This window comes from Triplophysa dalaica, chromosome 21 (genome assembly GCF_015846415.1).
Source record: "Triplophysa dalaica isolate WHDGS20190420 chromosome 21, ASM1584641v1, whole genome shotgun sequence".
Lineage (NCBI taxonomy): Eukaryota > Metazoa > Chordata > Actinopteri > Cypriniformes > Nemacheilidae > Triplophysa > Triplophysa dalaica.
In genome coordinates, this window is record NC_079562.1 from 4,064,274 (window position 1) to 4,082,139 (window position 17,866).

General features: G+C 38.3%; 2 protein-coding genes across 4 annotated transcripts in view; both read right to left on the reverse strand.

The window, feature by feature from the left end:
• The window catches only part of gnai2a (guanine nucleotide binding protein (G protein), alpha inhibiting activity polypeptide 2a), a 45,232-nt gene extending 35,426 nt beyond the window's left edge, over positions 1 to 9,806 (reverse strand). The window contains exon 1 of the mRNA XM_056734337.1: positions 9,006 to 9,806. Within this exon, the coding sequence (XP_056590315.1) occupies positions 9,006 to 9,123 (118 nt within the window). The 5' untranslated portion in view covers positions 9,124 to 9,806. The remainder of the gene's footprint in view (positions 1 to 9,005) is intronic.
• Positions 9,807 to 11,336: 1,530 nt separating this feature from the next.
• slc38a3a (solute carrier family 38 member 3a) overlaps positions 11,337 to 17,866 on the reverse strand; it is a 32,569-nt gene continuing 26,039 nt past the window's right edge. For all 3 annotated transcript variants that reach the window (XM_056734309.1, XM_056734311.1, XM_056734310.1), the window contains 5 exons: positions 17,606 to 17,706; positions 16,638 to 16,762; positions 15,679 to 15,823; positions 15,009 to 15,112; positions 11,337 to 14,622 (listed from right to left, as the gene is read on the reverse strand). In XM_056734309.1, coding sequence (XP_056590287.1) covers positions 14,518 to 14,622; positions 15,009 to 15,112; positions 15,679 to 15,823; positions 16,638 to 16,762; positions 17,606 to 17,706 — 580 coding nt within the window. In that variant the 3' untranslated portion in view covers positions 11,337 to 14,517. The remainder of the gene's footprint in view (positions 14,623 to 15,008; positions 15,113 to 15,678; positions 15,824 to 16,637; positions 16,763 to 17,605; positions 17,707 to 17,866) is intronic.

Sequence of the window (17,866 nt, forward strand, 5' to 3'; positions counted from 1 at the left end):
ACTGGGCGCCATGCCCTGCCCGCTCTACCTAAGCAGCTATACAGGCACAGAACTGCAATCTTTTCATTGTAAATATAATAGTTTAGGGAATTTCTGTCTTATAGGATATGACAGTGCAGTACAGACAGGAAGTAACAGGAGAGGAGATAAGGGAACAGGAGTGGGAAAGAACATTGAATCAGACTCTGGTTGCCTGTAACGCCAGTGTGATGTGTTGGGAGAGCTGCCCGCAAAGCTATTGCTCGGACATGAAAGGTTTCCTGAAACTCGTCTAATCCTCGGTTCCTGCAGAACAGATCTAAGTAAAAGTTACATCAGCAGAGCTCCCTCACTGCGCCAGAGATGACAATCAAAGATGTAATTACAGATTTGTCAGAAACCAACCTTCTCTAGACATACTATCAACACACATACGACAAGCTGACGTTTGCATGCGTGTTCAGTCCTAAAAACAGGATGGAAGTGAAAAGTTTTGCACATGCAAACGAAACTGGATTAGTCTTGTAATAAACTTACAAGCATTTCCTCTTTTCTTGGACGCTTGTGAAAGCCATAGTTTGTACCAAAAAGCAGGGAAATGTGATGAATACATGGAGTCCTGCACAATATTCTGTACATCTAGCACATTATATATATTAGATGGATAGCACACTATCCATTTTAATCATTCACATTTAAAATCAGTATTACCTAACATCAGGTTTTGCATCCCACAATGCATGAAAGTAAAGAAATACATTGAGGTGGTCACAGAATAATTTTGACAATGATTTTGAGCTTGTAGGAAAAAAGACACCACCTCTGATTCTGAAGTCTGACTTTAAGCATGTCTGTTCTTATTATGTCTAGGACTGTGCAATTAATCGGAATCATCAGTTTTGGATTTCAAAAATTACAAAAACAAACAAATCGAGGTACAATGATCATTGACCTGCAGAATCCTCTCTTTTCTTTTGGTATGAATCTTAACAGCAGTTCAGCTGTGCTATTTTTTTACATACATTTTTTTCAGTTTAATTCAATTTATAAGACAACTTTTATTCTTTATTCTTGGTTATTTCCGAAGTCTGTGAGTAATCTTATTAAATGATTGTGATCTCAATATTGGCCAAAATAATCGGTATTAATAATCGGAAGCGAGAAGTGGTCACAACTTTGAGATGTTCAGTACAACAGGAAAGCTAACTTCCTAATAACATATCCATTTTCACTACTTTAAATTAAATACATGTGTCAGTGATTTGTGTGTTCTTCTGACATACTGGCCAATTGAGTTAACAGCTAAACCAACTATAATTTCTATCTCTAACAGTCTATTACAAGAAACGACAATGAGGTAACCCAACTATAGACTGTAAACTGTCTATTTTTATTATAACATTAATGATGACATGCAAATCGAAAGTAACTAATGAGGGTTATAAACAGAACAGCAAAGCGAAACTTTCAGCCATGAGCAGGGCAAAAATGGGGCAGTTACAATAAAAGAGCTGTGTCGACAATTTGTCACGTACAAGTAGGGGTGTGCGATATGACGATATTAGATCGCGAACGATTATAATGACTGCACGATCCACTTTTTCGGGAAAATCGTTAAATCGTCCTATATAGTAGTCTTCTATAGAATTCGTCAACATACTTGCGATAGATTGCGCCATGTTAACAAGCTCGTATACGTTGCTTGTCAATTCAGTAAGATTAAGTGACGCGGTCAGTGAAGATGGAGGGAAACACGGAGGACTTGGTCCCAAAAATAAAATCTACATCAGTAATATTGAAATGGTTTGGGTTTACCCCAACTGACACGGCCCAAACAACAGTTATTTGCAAATGTGGCAATGATAAGATTCGAGCGTCGTAAGGCAACACAACGAACCTTTTTAACCACCTCAAAATAAAAGGGACTGAAAGAGTATGCCGACAGTCAAATTATAAATGGATCCCACGCGAGTAAATCAGGTACAACCAAGCATACGGAAACTAAAAGGCTTAAACAACGAATTTAGCGAAAGAACCATTTGAGAAAGGAACTCCGTATCCGTATGACAGAATGAACAAGCGCTGGAAAGATGTCGCATTTTACATGGCCAAAGACATGATTCCCATAAAGACTGTGGTAAATGAGGGCTTTAAAAAACTGCTCAAAGTCATAGATCCACGTTACGAAATACCCAGCCAAAAATATTTATCCTCCACGTCCATTCCACAGCTTCACTCCGAGTGCCGCAACAAGATGAAAAACCAAATTCAAAATGTAAAGTTTTTTGCTAACAGCTGATTTATGTTCTTGCACTTGCATTAAATATTAACTTGATTAAAATATTCTTCAAAATATAAATGGTAAAGAGTATATTTTTATATGGGGACTTAGTTTGGCTGTATTGAAGCCCCTTTAATTTGCAAAATAGTCTTAAAACCAACTTGAAGAAGAACCGCGATAAAATCGTGAATCGTGATCTATCTGGAAAAAATCGTGATTTGAATTTTTTTTCTAGATCGCCCACCCCTACGTACAAGTACGAAGCATTCAACAGGATAGGTGTGTTAGCTTTCTGAATCAAATTAAGAAAGGGGCAGCACCAACTTCAGTCTTAGCATGGACAGAGACGAGGCAAAAGAGGAAGTGGTTCTGGGCTATGGACTTTTGGATTATGCAGGAAATTACATCAATCCTCCAGCACCAAAAAAAATGGTTTAACAGTAAACGGTTTCTGTGGTTGAGAATGCAATAAAACCACTCTATATATGGCTGTCCGTTTTGTGCCACCTCAAGAGATCTGGGTATATAACAAAAATAAACTTCTCAAGACTAGGGAGCACAGGCTACAGTTAGCGAGAATGACGTAGCTATATACAAGCTCCAGCCTCTACATGATAATTAAAATCAATTGGACTTGAACAGCTGAATTGATCAAATGAGGGAGGAAGCGCCAAGTGAGGTGCAGAAAAACAAGCTGTGCTTGTTGAGCGGCCACTAAATCAAAATTGAAAAGGAAGACGTTATAACAATTAGGGCTTAACGTCGGCCATGGGGGTAAGGACAGAACGTTTAAACGAAACCAGACCCAGCCTGGCCACATGGCCCCGGAAATCCAATATTACCACTGCGCTGCACCAAAACGCCACAGGCCACCCAAACTCATGAATCTAGAGTTTGCTAATGCACACTTCATGACACAACACTCGATGTAGTGTCACAACACTCGATGACACTTCATTGTAGACACAATGAAGTGTTCATTGAAGACTCCGCCGTACGTGTTTTCCCTAATGAACGGCTCGATCATGTGTGTAGCTCTGTAAACACAAGCGCAGGGATTAGTGGGCGAGTAAGAGCAAAAGGTTGTAAAGGAATAGGGAGTTCTAGGATTTTTCATTTTCACTCCCTCCACCCTGCAACTCCGAGACAGTGCAGACGGATCTTTCTTCTCCCAAGAAGCTGGCAACATCACTACATGTCACACAGACTCGAGAACAAAGACCTGCCAGTGCTGCATCATCGCACGGTCTCATTCTTTGCCTAGCAGTGTAGGAGACAGACCAGTTTAATGAACCAACAGTGAGAAATCAGTGAGTAACATCAAACTGTGACAAGCCTGTATTGTTGTGATATCAGACATTAGGCAGACATTAAAGGGGTCATATGACATGGCTAAAACAAATATTATAGTTTGTTTCAGATGTAATGCAACGTGTATATATGATTTAAGATTCAAAATTGCTGTATTTTCCACATGCCGTTCATGTTTGTATCTCCTCTTTGCCCCGCCTCTCTGAAAGCTCATCACTCTGAAAAGCGAGGTGTGCTATGATTGGTCATTTAATCAGTGCATAGTGATTGGTCGAATAATACAAGCGTGTGACGGAAATGTAACGCCTCTAACCATATTTGGAACTTTCATACATCATAACTTCACCACTCATTGCATAAAGGAGGCTTGCATATTATAATGAGTAATGTGTAAGGGTCAGCTACTCCCTGAGGCAAGCCAGAAAATGTAAACCTAAAGGTGACCTTTAACCTCCCTGGTGACGTAAAAGAAGTTATGAACTTCTGGTCAGTACATTTCAGCGATCTTCTGGCATGGAATCCACATTGCCATTATTTCAATGTGCTTTCCCAGTGAACAGTTTACAATAGCTGCACGTCGCTGGTTCTTATGGGTCAGACTAAAGTAAACACAAAGAGTATTCGCTCTCCCTATCTCTCCTCACAGGCAAAACGAGATGGCTCAGTGGAGCAGACGGACATTCAGCGATGCACTCATGCAGTTGTTCCCTCACAGAAAGAAAGGAACGTAGTTGTGTGTGCAGCTTGCATGTTTAAAGGGTATACCACATCTTCCAGCTCGCTTCCTGCATTCAATAGCATGTAAAATATCTGACACATCTTTCGGCTATCTTTATTCTCAGCAAACCAGGCCTGCACAATATCAAAGTCATCTTGTCCCTCCCACGCACACACAAATGGAAAGATTGCTTGCCCCGTGCCTTAATATCTGGGCACTTCACACATTTATGTCAATGTTTTTAATGGTCTTACAGCAGTGTGGCAGAGCGTCGTGTTACCACATGAAGGTGAGCAAGTTTAAGTCAGAAGGGCCTGGTGTAAAATTGAGCCAGATTATTATCTTACAAGAGGCGTATTTCAACTCTCAAACCCTATATGGCAACATAATCAGTACCAAGTTTGAAGAATATAATCATATCAGTTCTAAAGAGAATAGAATAGGCCAGAAGGAAAACCCCATGAGGCTTTGCAGGAGACTGGCAATCTGTAGAAAATGTTATCTATAATGTCATTGCTTTCTTTCATCGATATGGAAAGCATGTGTCTCTGTTCAGGGTGTGTGCATGAATACAATCTGAACACACTGTCAAAACACATGATGGGTTTGATCAACATCTATCTCCAAGTGGATCTGCAAAAAAAGCCATAAAGCTGACCAAGCACAAGCCACAGAACATCAAGTAATATAATAGTTCACAAATACAAATTCTGTCAACATTAACTCATTCTCGTGTCATTTGTACTTTAAATACAGTCTGTTCCTTGGAAAAATGTTGAGGACAATCTGCTAATAATATCCTATTGTGTTCTATAGAAAAAGCCATACGGATTGGGATCACGACAAACGTAAGTAAATCCAGATAGAGTTTTGTTTTTGGGGGGGTGAACTATTCCTTTAAGAAAACTGAAAGCTCTTCAAGTTGCCTAACTCTCAAAAATGAATGCTTGATAAAATCCTATTAGAATTAAGAAGATTTGCCAAAGGAGAGAGCTGTTACTTCCTGTGCATTAACACATTTAATAATGAAATATTAATGTCAAATTTAATAATAAGTAATTGAAATGTATGACACGCAAAAAATCTTTAAAGGAGATCAAGGTGGTATGGCTTACTGCCATACTTTCCATCACAGGTGCCAAACAATAAAAAAGAGGAACACAACTTTAATTGAAATATCCTCCGAGTGACACAGGAAATTGCTTTTCACAAGTCTGCTTAGATATCCAGTAGATACAAAAGCTAAAAAAGCTAAAAAACTACACTTGTCTTTGCCGTTTATGGAATTTATGAAATAAAACCGATGACCCAGGAACCCAGAGGACTTTCTAGGTAAATATTACACTTCACTGCCCCACAGAATAAGTTAAACTGGGCTCTAGTTATCTTTTGAAGTTACATAAAGATTTTTAGCAAATGATCTGATAAAAAATAATGTGAACGCAAACCTGTGTTTCTCATAATCAAAGAAAGTACGGTATTGGACACTAACTACAGCAATGGGACTCAATTAGCATTTTGACCTTGCTTGATGGAAATAGTTAATCAGATGGTGATGGATCACTGAGCCCTCAGATTTTATCAGCTCTGTAAACTGGTAAAACAGGCATGGTAATGTCATTTAACTTAAATGGACATCAGAAAGGATTAGGTCTCGCTTACGGCGATCAAAGATCTGCTTTAAGAAAGATTCAATGCCTGACACCAAATGCTCCTGTCCCTGTAAAATGTACATTTAAAACAAAGAGCTTGAGCTCCACTTCATACCAATAAGTGGAAAAGCAAGGCTGGGTCAATCCATGACCATAACTATATGCTTTAAGAAACAGACGCAGTCTTGTCAGTAGCACTTGGAGATCACATACACATACCACATACACACACGCACGTCCACACACACAACCTGCTATTACCTCACCCTGTAATCATACCGTGAAGCCCTTCAAACCTATATTATAACGAACACACCAACTATTACTAACATAATAAATCAGCCCAACTCTGAGTCTATTTATACACATATGTATATAATACATAATAATCTGAGGCAGATGCACATAACTTGACTTTAGACCTGTGACAGCTTTATAGCGGAATCTTAAACAAACCGGCCGGCTTTTTCCACTACCCAACCAACACAGATGGTAAATAAAGCATGCGAATGCAAAGCGTGATTTCCATGTGGTGAAGGACCATCAGAACCACGATGACAGGGAAGAGTAACACCGCTTCAGTCATCTCTCCTGCCCAAAAGGGGCTTAATGGGTTTTTCGTTTGTTTGTGTGCTTGTTTTAAGGCTATTTGCCAAATCCCCGCCTGCATTTATTTGTCGGTACAGTAGCAGTGTAAAAAACTGCACACAGGCTGTGTGTTTGTGTATTATTCTCGCTCTACTTATCACCATCAGTACTACTAAGCCCGATGGCTCAGGCACAGAGGCAAAAGCGCGGTTTTATCCAAAATCACTTAAACAGTTTTTGTCAAACCTGTCAAATGTGATCAGAGAAGCATAACGGGTTACCCAAAATCCAGGCAGAATATAATACAAAATGATTCTGGAGAGATTCTTTAGATTTGATTATGTAATTGAACATATTCTAATTTTAACATGACTCCTTGTGGCTAAACCTGCTAAAAATAAAAATAAATCACATAAAATCAGCATGCAGACAGAAAAGCTCCTGAGATGTTCAGACCTGAATTTGTTCAGACTTGCCCATTCAGAACGCTACTGCTCAAGGGTAATAAGCTGGAAGGGACAAGCAGCTTTATGCCAGCAAAAATGCTAATTAAAAAATACATATAGGGCTTAACGCAGAATATTTTTTTTTTATAATTTTACAGTACAGTAAAAAACAGAAAATATTACAAAGTAGAGTAGAAATGTGTTTGAAGTTGGCTGACTAAAATGAAATAATTTCTCAAAACCTGATGGGGGAAAAAAGAAAACGTCTATACCATTTTACAACTAAAACAAATCTTCAGATAGACTCAAAAAGCTTTAAACTTCCACTAAGGCCTTAACTCAAGAGTTCTGGAAGCGTGGAAATAAAACTTTTCCTAAATCTGCTCCACCTTAAAATAGAATTTAAGTCCCTCATCCAAACCACCTCTTCTTCTAAACCAAAAGTTTGAGTTAGGAAAGACCAGATGGGTAAAAGGGAGGCATGCATTTCTCCATGTGAGATTTACCACATTAGTGACATATTTTTTTGTAGTTTGAAGGTAGAGAGAGTGACATCAAACCATCTTCCATTTGTGTCAGGTTAAGGTGGCCCTTTAGGAAACTTTGGAAAAATTGGTTGTTAAAAGCCATTCAATTCTGTCTTCAAGGACATGAAATGTCACTTCCCACTTTCAAAGTAACGCATGTGGTTGTGCGTCATTTTAAACCTCAATAGACAGTGACTCAAATCCCAAATCTAGTGTTTAAACTCCACGTCTGCTATTAAAGTACACCCAATACAATTTTCAGGCATACAATTAAATGTAGCAGGTGACATTGGACTAGTTTACATGGGATCATTATTCTTAATGTTCACTGTACTGTTAAACTCGAAATAAGCAGGAGTCCCTCAAGACATTGACTTACTAAAAAGTAAAGAACTCTTGAAATCCATTTTACTGGTCAGGGACAGACAACATTATAAATGATGACAAACAGGTAAGGTTTGGCATTTAAAATCTAAGAGAGGAATGAAATCAGACAAAACAAAAGGCTTGATAAAAAAACCTCAATGTTACATCAAAGCTGTAAGCTACCAAGTAAAACACAAGTAAACCATAAAATGCTTTAGCGCCATGTGTAAAGCTTTCTCCAAGGCTAAAATACATAACCCCTGCCAAAATCTTTACTTCCAACACGTTCTTTGGCGCAGGGTTGATGTTTCTGGCTTCTGTTTGGACTGTAAGCTTTCTGAAAACATTCCCCTGACGAAATTCCTGCATTTCTGTCAAAACACGGTTCAGAACAGGGCAAAGTGCATGCTGAGTGTGAGCCTGTGTGTGGCCGTCCCGCACCACATGGGATGTTAAGAGTGGTCACAGGCACTGTCAAAACACCCCCCCCCCCCAAAGTCACACTAACATAATTTTAAAAAGTGATTTGCGCAAACAAGAGCTCGGTTTCTCTTTGACTTAAAAGGTTTTGCACATACACTGACAGTCAATAGATAAACACACTTGATTGATTTTATGCCATTTATGAAAATAAATACCTAAATGTATACAATTGAACATTAATTGCACCTACTCGAGTTCCTTCACAAACGTTTATTTTAAAATGATGCTATGAACATAATAGTTAAACTATGACTGTAGTGACACAAGGGAAAATATGAGGTAACGTGACATTTCCTCTAGTAAAAACAGGGTTTGCTTTTGCATGGGCTTTTAAGATTACTTCAATTCTATTATGTAAATTTACATTACTATGTTTCTTTTTATTGGCACTTACGATATTAAACAAGTATACACTTGCCTCAGTAGTTTTCAAAGTGCATTCTCCTAAAATCACTCCACTTTCTCAGGCCACACCTGACAGGAGCAAAACATGGAGACGTACAAAACCCTGAAGGGTTGTCTCAAACTTCACTCTTTCGTCACACACATCCTCAGAAAGCGTGTTAAAGTAGTAAAATTGTTTAACAAACACTTGAAAGTAACTAAGTAATATAAAGCTTCAAGGTAAATCGCCGACCGTTATCTGTCACTCACCCAGCAGCAGCAGCTTCACTTCTTTGGCGGATTTCTCTCCGTCCTCGCGCAGATTCCTGTCAATCATTTTGGATCGCTCGGCCGCGGCTTTATCTTCCTGGCTCACGGTACAGCCCATGGTTCCCAATGCGCGCTTCAGGGCTACAGATTTACGATTATATCTTCAGGAGAAAAATAATAAGGTATCAAACCTTTTGCAGCGCGTGGAGATTTCGCTTAAATAGTCTTCCGTGACTAACGGCCTCGGATAACTTCCTCTTTTGACTTTGATGTCGCAAATCAAATAGGGGAAATGTCTTCAAGACAACTCTGGAGCCGACGCTGCCGTTTAAATACGTCAAAATAACCCTTTACGAGGCGTTGAGGGTTGAAAAAAAGATTAATGTCGGAAAACCAGCAAGAAACTGGCAAACTGTTGGTGTTCAGGGCTCCCAAGAGAAACAAAGTACAATCCAGACTTTAGAGTTTAACATCACGCGGATGAGGAGGGGGGAACTCGATAAAACAATGTCCACTAATCCGAAAAAGTTTGAGCAAAAAGTTAAGACCCAGCCCCTCGTGTCCAGGTATAAAAAGCAAGCGAACACGGGAAAATGTCAAAAATACCCAAATCCCTTTTCGCCCCTTGCCCTCGTCCTATAGTCCTGTAAATGGTGTCGCGAGTGGTTTAGAATAAGCACCGTTAGGTCGCTAATGCTGAGCGGTCTCTGATTTATTTCAGTGTTTTCAAGTCCGCCACACCCCGATCCGCTGTGAGAAGTTGCTCTCTGCCACACTCACACAGCATCGACAATTTAGTAACTGTTGGTCTCCTCGCGCATTGGCACTCCCTCTCTGATACGCCCACCGCGGGTACTCATGGGAAATGTAGTTTACAGGTCATTGCTGGTTCGTCGTACGAAACTCCGATTTTGTTCGAATAACAAAATAGCTCTATTACAGAGGACTGTTTTTCCAAATAGGCACTCGAAAATAAAGTTAGACTTACAAGATGACCGATTATATAGACAGAAAACGACATTTTTTGGGGGGTATGAAGAATATTGTGAAAGCCAGTGCTGTTTCTATGTTTTTATACCGCCACCGTGTGTCTGAAATAAAATTTTATCTTTAAAAGGTAAACAAATAAACCTTTCTTCATTTGCAGAATCTCTGTTTGGAAGACTTTTTTTCTTCTTTTAATGTAACTCAAAAGATTTTGTGTATCAACCACGAACATGTTTATTCAACTTATAAACTTATAACAAGAGGTCAGATTTCATTCCTTCCATGAGTTGCTACATGCAACATTTTAAGCAAAGCAGACAAAAAGGTTCTGGGATTAATCTTGATTTCTACTTATTTCTCACATGTATGATATAGTTTGTGATCATTTAAATTAAGAATTGCAACTAGTCAGACCTTTGGACGTCTGTGTATATTAAACTTCCAATTCAAACATGTCTTTCCGGTTTGATGTGTTATCGTGTACACAATATACACTGTGTTTTCAGTGCAGCATGTTAGTTTTTTTCTGGGGGAGATCAGTATCATTTGTTTTTTTCCTCCACGTAGGAAAGAACAAACCATGTGAATATTTTCCAGGAACTGCTGCTTTAAGACAATCCTTTGTTTTCACATAAACAGTTGTACATATTAACAGAATGTTAGCAATGAGGGACACAGATAAGAGGGGATGAAGATATGTGCTGTTAAAGTGATAGTTCAACCAAAAATATATATTCTGTCATCATTTACTCACCCTCTTCTTGTCATTTCAAACCTGTGTGACTTTCTTCCGCAGAACACAAATGAAGATATTTTGAAGAATGTTGTTAACTGGCCCCCATTCACTTGGGTTTGTGTCCATAGAGTAAAAGTGAATGGGGACAAGTGCTGTTCCGATACCAACTTTCTTCAAAATATCTTCTTTTGTGTTCTGCGGAAGAAAAAAAGTCATAAAGTTTTGAAATGACAAGAGGATGAGTTAATGACCAAATGTCCTTAACCGAGTATTTCAAAGGATGGTTCACACAAAAATGAAACGTCTTTCATCATTTACTCACCTTCATGTCATTCCATACTGAACACGAAACAAGATTTATTGAAGCACTTTGGTAACCGAACAACTTCGGCTTAACTTGGACACAAAACCATAGAGACATTTCTCAAAATATCTAATTTTGTGTTCCACAGAAGTAAATCGTGCTGGTTTTGAATGACATGAGCGTGAATAAATGATGAGAACTGTTTAAAGGCCACAGTGACATCACACAAGCAGAAAGAAACTCACGTGACTCAAGCTTCCGTGAGATAAAGCTTTCAAAGACAAAATCAAAAAGCACACAAATATTATTTATTCATTTTTATTTGAACATTGTTTACAGTACATTAACTGCCAGCAATGTATTCAATACTGAGAATAACGAAAATAAAGACATAAACTGGCTTTTTAAAAATTATTACGTTTTAATCATCAGACTATAACATCATCTGGCTATTTACAATATACAAACTAATAGATGTGCTTATAATATAAAGGGTTTACATTTATGTACATCATATATAAATGCCGTCATGTCAGTTATGAATTCATTACAAACAGATCATATTTTCATAACATCACAAGGGAAACGTTAAGCTGACGGACACAAGCACAGCTGGTAAATGGACGAGTACAAATTCTTACCCCTTCTGCCACCTTGTAATATTTGCAGAATTGGTGATCTTATAATGGTACAATCCACAGGTGACTACAAAAATGCTACGGTTGTCAGATCAGAAACTAAAAACAAACTGAAATAACAGAGATGGAAGCACAGCACTGGAGGGCATTGCTTGTTCGGAACCACTCCTAATGTCAGTATACATTTGAAATGGAGCAGGGTTTATGAAGAGTTGATATTGCTATTGAGTGGTATATGATGGCAATGAACAATTGTATGTTAATAAGATCTCAAGGGTTAATGTAAACTACCTTCATCATAGAAACATTTCATGCAGGGGATGTCTGGTGCATCCACTGTGCTCATTTTCTCTTTAAAACACAATGCAGAGATGCAGGAAAGCAATCCTTTGTTCAAATTGTACTGCAAATGAATGGTTTTAGTATTTTTTTATCAAAATATTATGAATGGGGGATCCCTTAGATTGAGCCTACAACAGGCTTCACTTTCTAAATGCAAAATGTAATTTTATATTTTTTGGATGAAATTCACCTTTCAACTTTCTGATTCACGTTCCTAAATCAGGAAATGTTAAGAGCTACTGGTATAGATAGAGAGGACAGAATCCTTTTTGCAGTTCTTTGACAACAACTTATATATCTCAGGCATCTGAACACACATGAACACACACACCGTTGAGATGACGTAACACTTTTGTGCTTTAAAAACCACAATAATTTGTGAGAAAATACTCCACTGTATAACATCATCACCAGAATACAAATAGCTTTTTCTTTAAAAAAAAGAATGAACAATGAGTTCCTCGTGTCATTTCAATAGAGCACTTCAGTAAATAAAACACATTTGTGATTAGCAAATCATTAGTCGTTTCTCGAAATATATCCAAAACACCGCAAATATGGAAATGATGGCTTAACAACAAAGAGAACTTTCTTTTTGGATGCCCAACATATCTCCAAAAGCATCTTTAATATATAACAGTGCCTCTCCTGTCTGACAGGCCCATGATGCAGCACCGGGGACATTTAAAACACTGAAGAAATACATCCAGATATGTAATTACGCTGATACTGCATCACAGATATGATCATTTATCTGTGTGTGTGGCTGGTCTATCCATTAAACATGAATTAAACAGACAAACGAAATAAAAAAGTACCACAATTTAAAAGCACATCTCATTTAAACATCTTATAGTCCATTACAGTACATTTACTGACTGATGTATTCATTCTCAATAAGCGAGAAGAGAAAATACACATTCATACACATACGCACACTAGAACACTACTAATATCATTATGGGCCAGTAAGTGCTTCATTTATAGTATTTAGGATGAGTTTCAATTACGAAGATTAAAATAGTCATGTACCATGTTAGACATCCACACGTTACTTAGTATTTACAGTTAGTAATACATAGGCTTTGTTCGTATAACTGTCTACAAAATATATAAATCTATGATTATGACATACTGTTTGTTTGTCACTAGGAGCCGAGAGGAAGTTGTGCTTCAACTGAAAGTGCTACAGTGTATCAGTCATTACCAAACCAACTTAAGTTAAATGTCTCATTCTCCACCCTATTTAAAGTAAATCTTAATATTACCTCCTGTGCTAAGACTGTTTCGCCTTGTGACTAAAACCTTTATGTGCACCAATGTGTCACGTTTGTTTCTCCAGTCGAGGAGAAGACCCTGTGAATATTTGTGTTTTTTTGGTTATCTGTCATCGGGACAAATACTGGATCATGATAAACTGATCTGTGCTTTCCAATCGCAACCAGCTACATTCATAAAACGTATTCAGAATGTGCATTTTACCGTCCATTATGAAACAGATTTTTTTATCAAATTCTTTTAAAGATGGCACTTCAGCTAAATACTGTAAAGGGACATGATAGATACCAGATAAATCGGAATGCTCATTATACAGTGTACATATATCTTGTATATTTATGCCTATATATCTATTAATATACAGTATATTCATGTACAGTATATCTCTAAATATTGTAGAAAGGATCAGCTTTATAAATCCATATAAAAATGTGACACCTGTAGAGTTTATCTGTTGAACTAAATGTACCTTGCATAAGTCGGAAATTGTGTAATAGACTGCAGCCAATCGGGTCTGGATGAGGTCACAGGTTGCCGGGGAAACCGTCTCTCAGCAGCCTTGCGTGTCAGATTTCTCACAGCCAGCTATTGCACAGAGTATTGCTATATCTAAAATGAGATATAATGACCTTACAATTAAGCGTGTAGATAACCACTAATCTTCGTAGCACTTACTAATCTCTTGTGAATTTGGCCAAAGGTTATGATATTAACTGGTGTGAAACTATTGCAGATGGGAGGTCGGGCCAGCTGGTGAGTCTGTTTGGTTAGAATGCAAAATCCCTTTTGTGAGCAAACGCCTTTTGTCCACGTACTGCATGTGCTGTTACTATGGCACGTCTTGAGGGTTAGCCATGGTTGGCTTTTACTTTCAGGCACTAACATTGAATCTTTTAGCTCTAAAGTGTCAAGCTTGTTTAATGCTAAATCCTGTATTTCAATGCCCCGAATACTCCTTTTTAAAACGGATGGCTTCTGAATAGAATTAATGCCGACCTGAGATGGGGTGGCTCCCAGATTTAAAAAGCCCATTTACAGCACATGCAGTTAACAAAAAATGCCTTGACTGAAGTTGAGAATCTGGAAAACTGTATCTAAAATAGCGATCATACTGGTGATGCGACAAGAGATCAATGAGAGATTATGCATCCTCCCTAACTACTGACCCCACATTAACAAAATATATACTGTAAAAAAATACAAGCATTAACCAAAAGAGGGCGTGGCCTAATGACCGCTGCTTGCTTTGCTGCTCCCTGACGTCCAATCAATAATGATGAAGCTGAGGCTCATTATCATAAATAAGACTCCTAAAATGGCGAAGCAAGCAGCCTGTGAAAGAAAGAGAGAGAGAAAATCATTAATACTTTACGGCTTACACTTGATTTATAAACAATTATAAAAGTTTTACATCTTCACACGGACAATCTTGATGAGCTCAGTCTATTCAATCACAAATACTACAATAACATGTTCAGGTGTGAATCTCTTTCTTTGAAACTTTCCACCTTTAGCTGAGATTGCCTCAGTTTGATGTTACTCAAGGGTAACTAGTTTAGTCGGTTTCAGGTCACAACAATTCACCCAAGGGATTGCCCAAGCTCTTTACATGATTAGTTTTCAGGGAATCTACATTTAATGGCGCGTGAGAGCTTTCAATCCGTCAGCATTCCAGGAACAGCTAAGAAACTAGATCTCACACGTCCATAAGCACTTACGAGGATTTTGGGGAAAGATCGCAAAGGTTCCTCTTCCTCAGGCACAATGCGGATGTAGAACACAGCCGGGAATATAAAGATGAGACACGGTGCGGATGTGGCACCTGCGGTAAAATACACACATTATACATACTCATTGTAAGTCTAGACTTTCATATTCCATTCAAATCCTGCCCCAAGTCAGCAAATCTGAGGTTTTTCATTTAAGATGGAGTTAAGTCTGTTCACATAACACAGTCGATGAGAAATCCCGGGTGGCCGTCATAGTGTGCTCTAGGCCTTTAAAAGAGAACAATAGTGCACATTCTTCTCCGAGGGAGATCTGTGAAACTCCCACAAAGTGGAGAAACATTTAGTGCTGTAAGATTAGCAAAGTAGAAAAAAGAATAACATACGACTTATTTGATAATTACATACACATTCCACCAGTGATTAATAATGCTGTTGGGGTGGGATTTATGTAGGGCGCTGTAGCTACATTATTACAGTCTGAGACATTAATACATGTGGAGATAAAAGAGACCTGTGAGGTTGCTATGGTGACCCATAAGACACTATACTCTACTGCTGTGCCCTTTTGCACACTAATGAAACTCAAATGAAGGAGAAATGAGTCAGACCGGCACTACCAAGAATCTAGAATAACACTAATCAATAGCAACAAACCCACCGATGATCCCAAAGATGCCCAAGATGTTTGGGGCAAAGATGACCAGTAAGTTGATAAGGGCGAGCAGAGTGACAGCTATAGCGATGTGACGTGGCCACCAGAAGGTTTTATTTGAGAAGAACAAGTGCTGGATCGCTCTCCTTACCTAAGAGAAATAAATTAATTAATTAAAGTCAGACAGCCACTTGAAATGTGTTATTAAAGTACAAAAATAAATTAAACTAACGTCTATGAAAATGAATGGCTTACATCTATAACAATGGTTTGGTTTAGTCTTCTTGGTCTGTGCACTTACTATTAAACTAGCTGATTCAAACACAAATATTGCATCTGAGTAGGGCGTAGTTGACCTAAAAATCAGCTTTTAACGAGTGGAGATTTTAGTGACATCTAGTGGTGAGGTTGCAAAATGCAACTAACGGCCCACTCCATGACTCCCTTTAAGAGCACTATAGTCCCTCTTGCAGGACAAAGATGTCAAAGCTGTTAGATCTATTGTAGAAACAACATGGTGAATTCAATGTGAGGGGACCCGCGGTATAGAAATAGCTCATTCTAAGGTAATAAAAACATAACGCTTCATTATGTAAGGTATTAATACACCTCTGAAGAAATAGTTATGTATTTCATATTGCATTTCTGTCAATAGATCCTCCAAAACATTACACACTGGACCTTTGAAAAACTTTTTTTGGGAGGGTTTGGTTTTTACCTACACAGTGGAAACATTACAACATTTAAAAATGGCCTTATTGTCCAATTTTCCCACATATAATATCGGGGCCGTAACAGTTAACACTTACATTAATACTCAATATGTGTTAAAGAATCAAATATACAGGAATGTTTGTGATAGGTTTAGGGGATAGACATTACCAGCTCAGCCTAAAAGCAACACAAGTCAATGGAAAGTAGCCACCGTGTAAGTAAAACACAACATGTTTGTGTGTGTAACTTACAGGAAACAGCACGATGGGTACAGTGAGTGTGACGGCGGTCAGTACAGCCACACGGACACACAGGATGAGTGTGTCATACGGGTCGATGCGGCTGTAGGTGTGCAGCAGCTCAGGCTCCACTTTATCTACAAACACAAATATAATCCATTTTCATTTGTGTATTAAGTGCTCGCTCAAGAAAAAAGAATAAAATTATACAGCACTTTATTTACACGTTTCATTAAATAACAATTCTCAGACCAGTGGTAATAGTTTTCATTGATACATAATGGCCACTAGAGGGAGTGAAAGCACTGCTCCAAAATGACCTTACATTCAGATCATCACATCATCAGGCATGCGCTGACAGCAGAGATATGATTTTATGCTTTCGTTTTACCTGTCCAATGGGAGTGTGAATTATTTAGAAGGAGAAAATCTTGTGCCCAAAATGAGAATTTCTTACACCAATTCTCTACTTTTGTATCATATGTCTCCTACCGATGACATCTCTATCTGAATGACTACTCGGCACATCAATCTTTATCTCACAGGTCTCAAATACATTTCAAGCTTAACAAAACCTCCTCTCTCGATCTCAGCTGAGTCACAACGTCAGAGGCAGAGAATTTTCCCCCGGAGGGCTAAATGACCTTGTTGTGCACCGCTCATCTGTTCTGCTTGATGTACTGTATTATCCATATATGACCTCAAGTATACCTAAAATCAACACAATATCTTAAAGCTAAACATTTATGCCACTTCGAGAATGACCTCCTCCAATCTGTCACTATAGGATGTAATATTAATATATACATACAGACTTAAAGTTGTCCTAAATGCTGCAACCGTATTGGCGCTATATCTAAAATTGGATGGGTGTGGTTAAAGGGAATATTTTGGCAGGGAATTTCTGTTTGTATTTGTCACGATACATGGAAGGAGGAAAGGAAGGTGTGTAATGAAAGTATGACGGATTAAAGTCTCACCAATGAAGGTCAGATATCCAAACAGAGCAGCCAGAAGGTACATGACGTACATGACCCCGATGGAGATGTTGGACACATGTTGCATCTTTGTCTTGGTGGGGCTACAATCGAGAAATAAAATGTCACAACACAGATCTGTATATCATCCCACACACTTTAGGAATGTCAGTTAACACTCCACACAAATAAACTCTTCTGCAAAATCTATTATAATTTTTTTTTATATAACATCAGGTGAACAACAGCTTTAAACGTATCGTT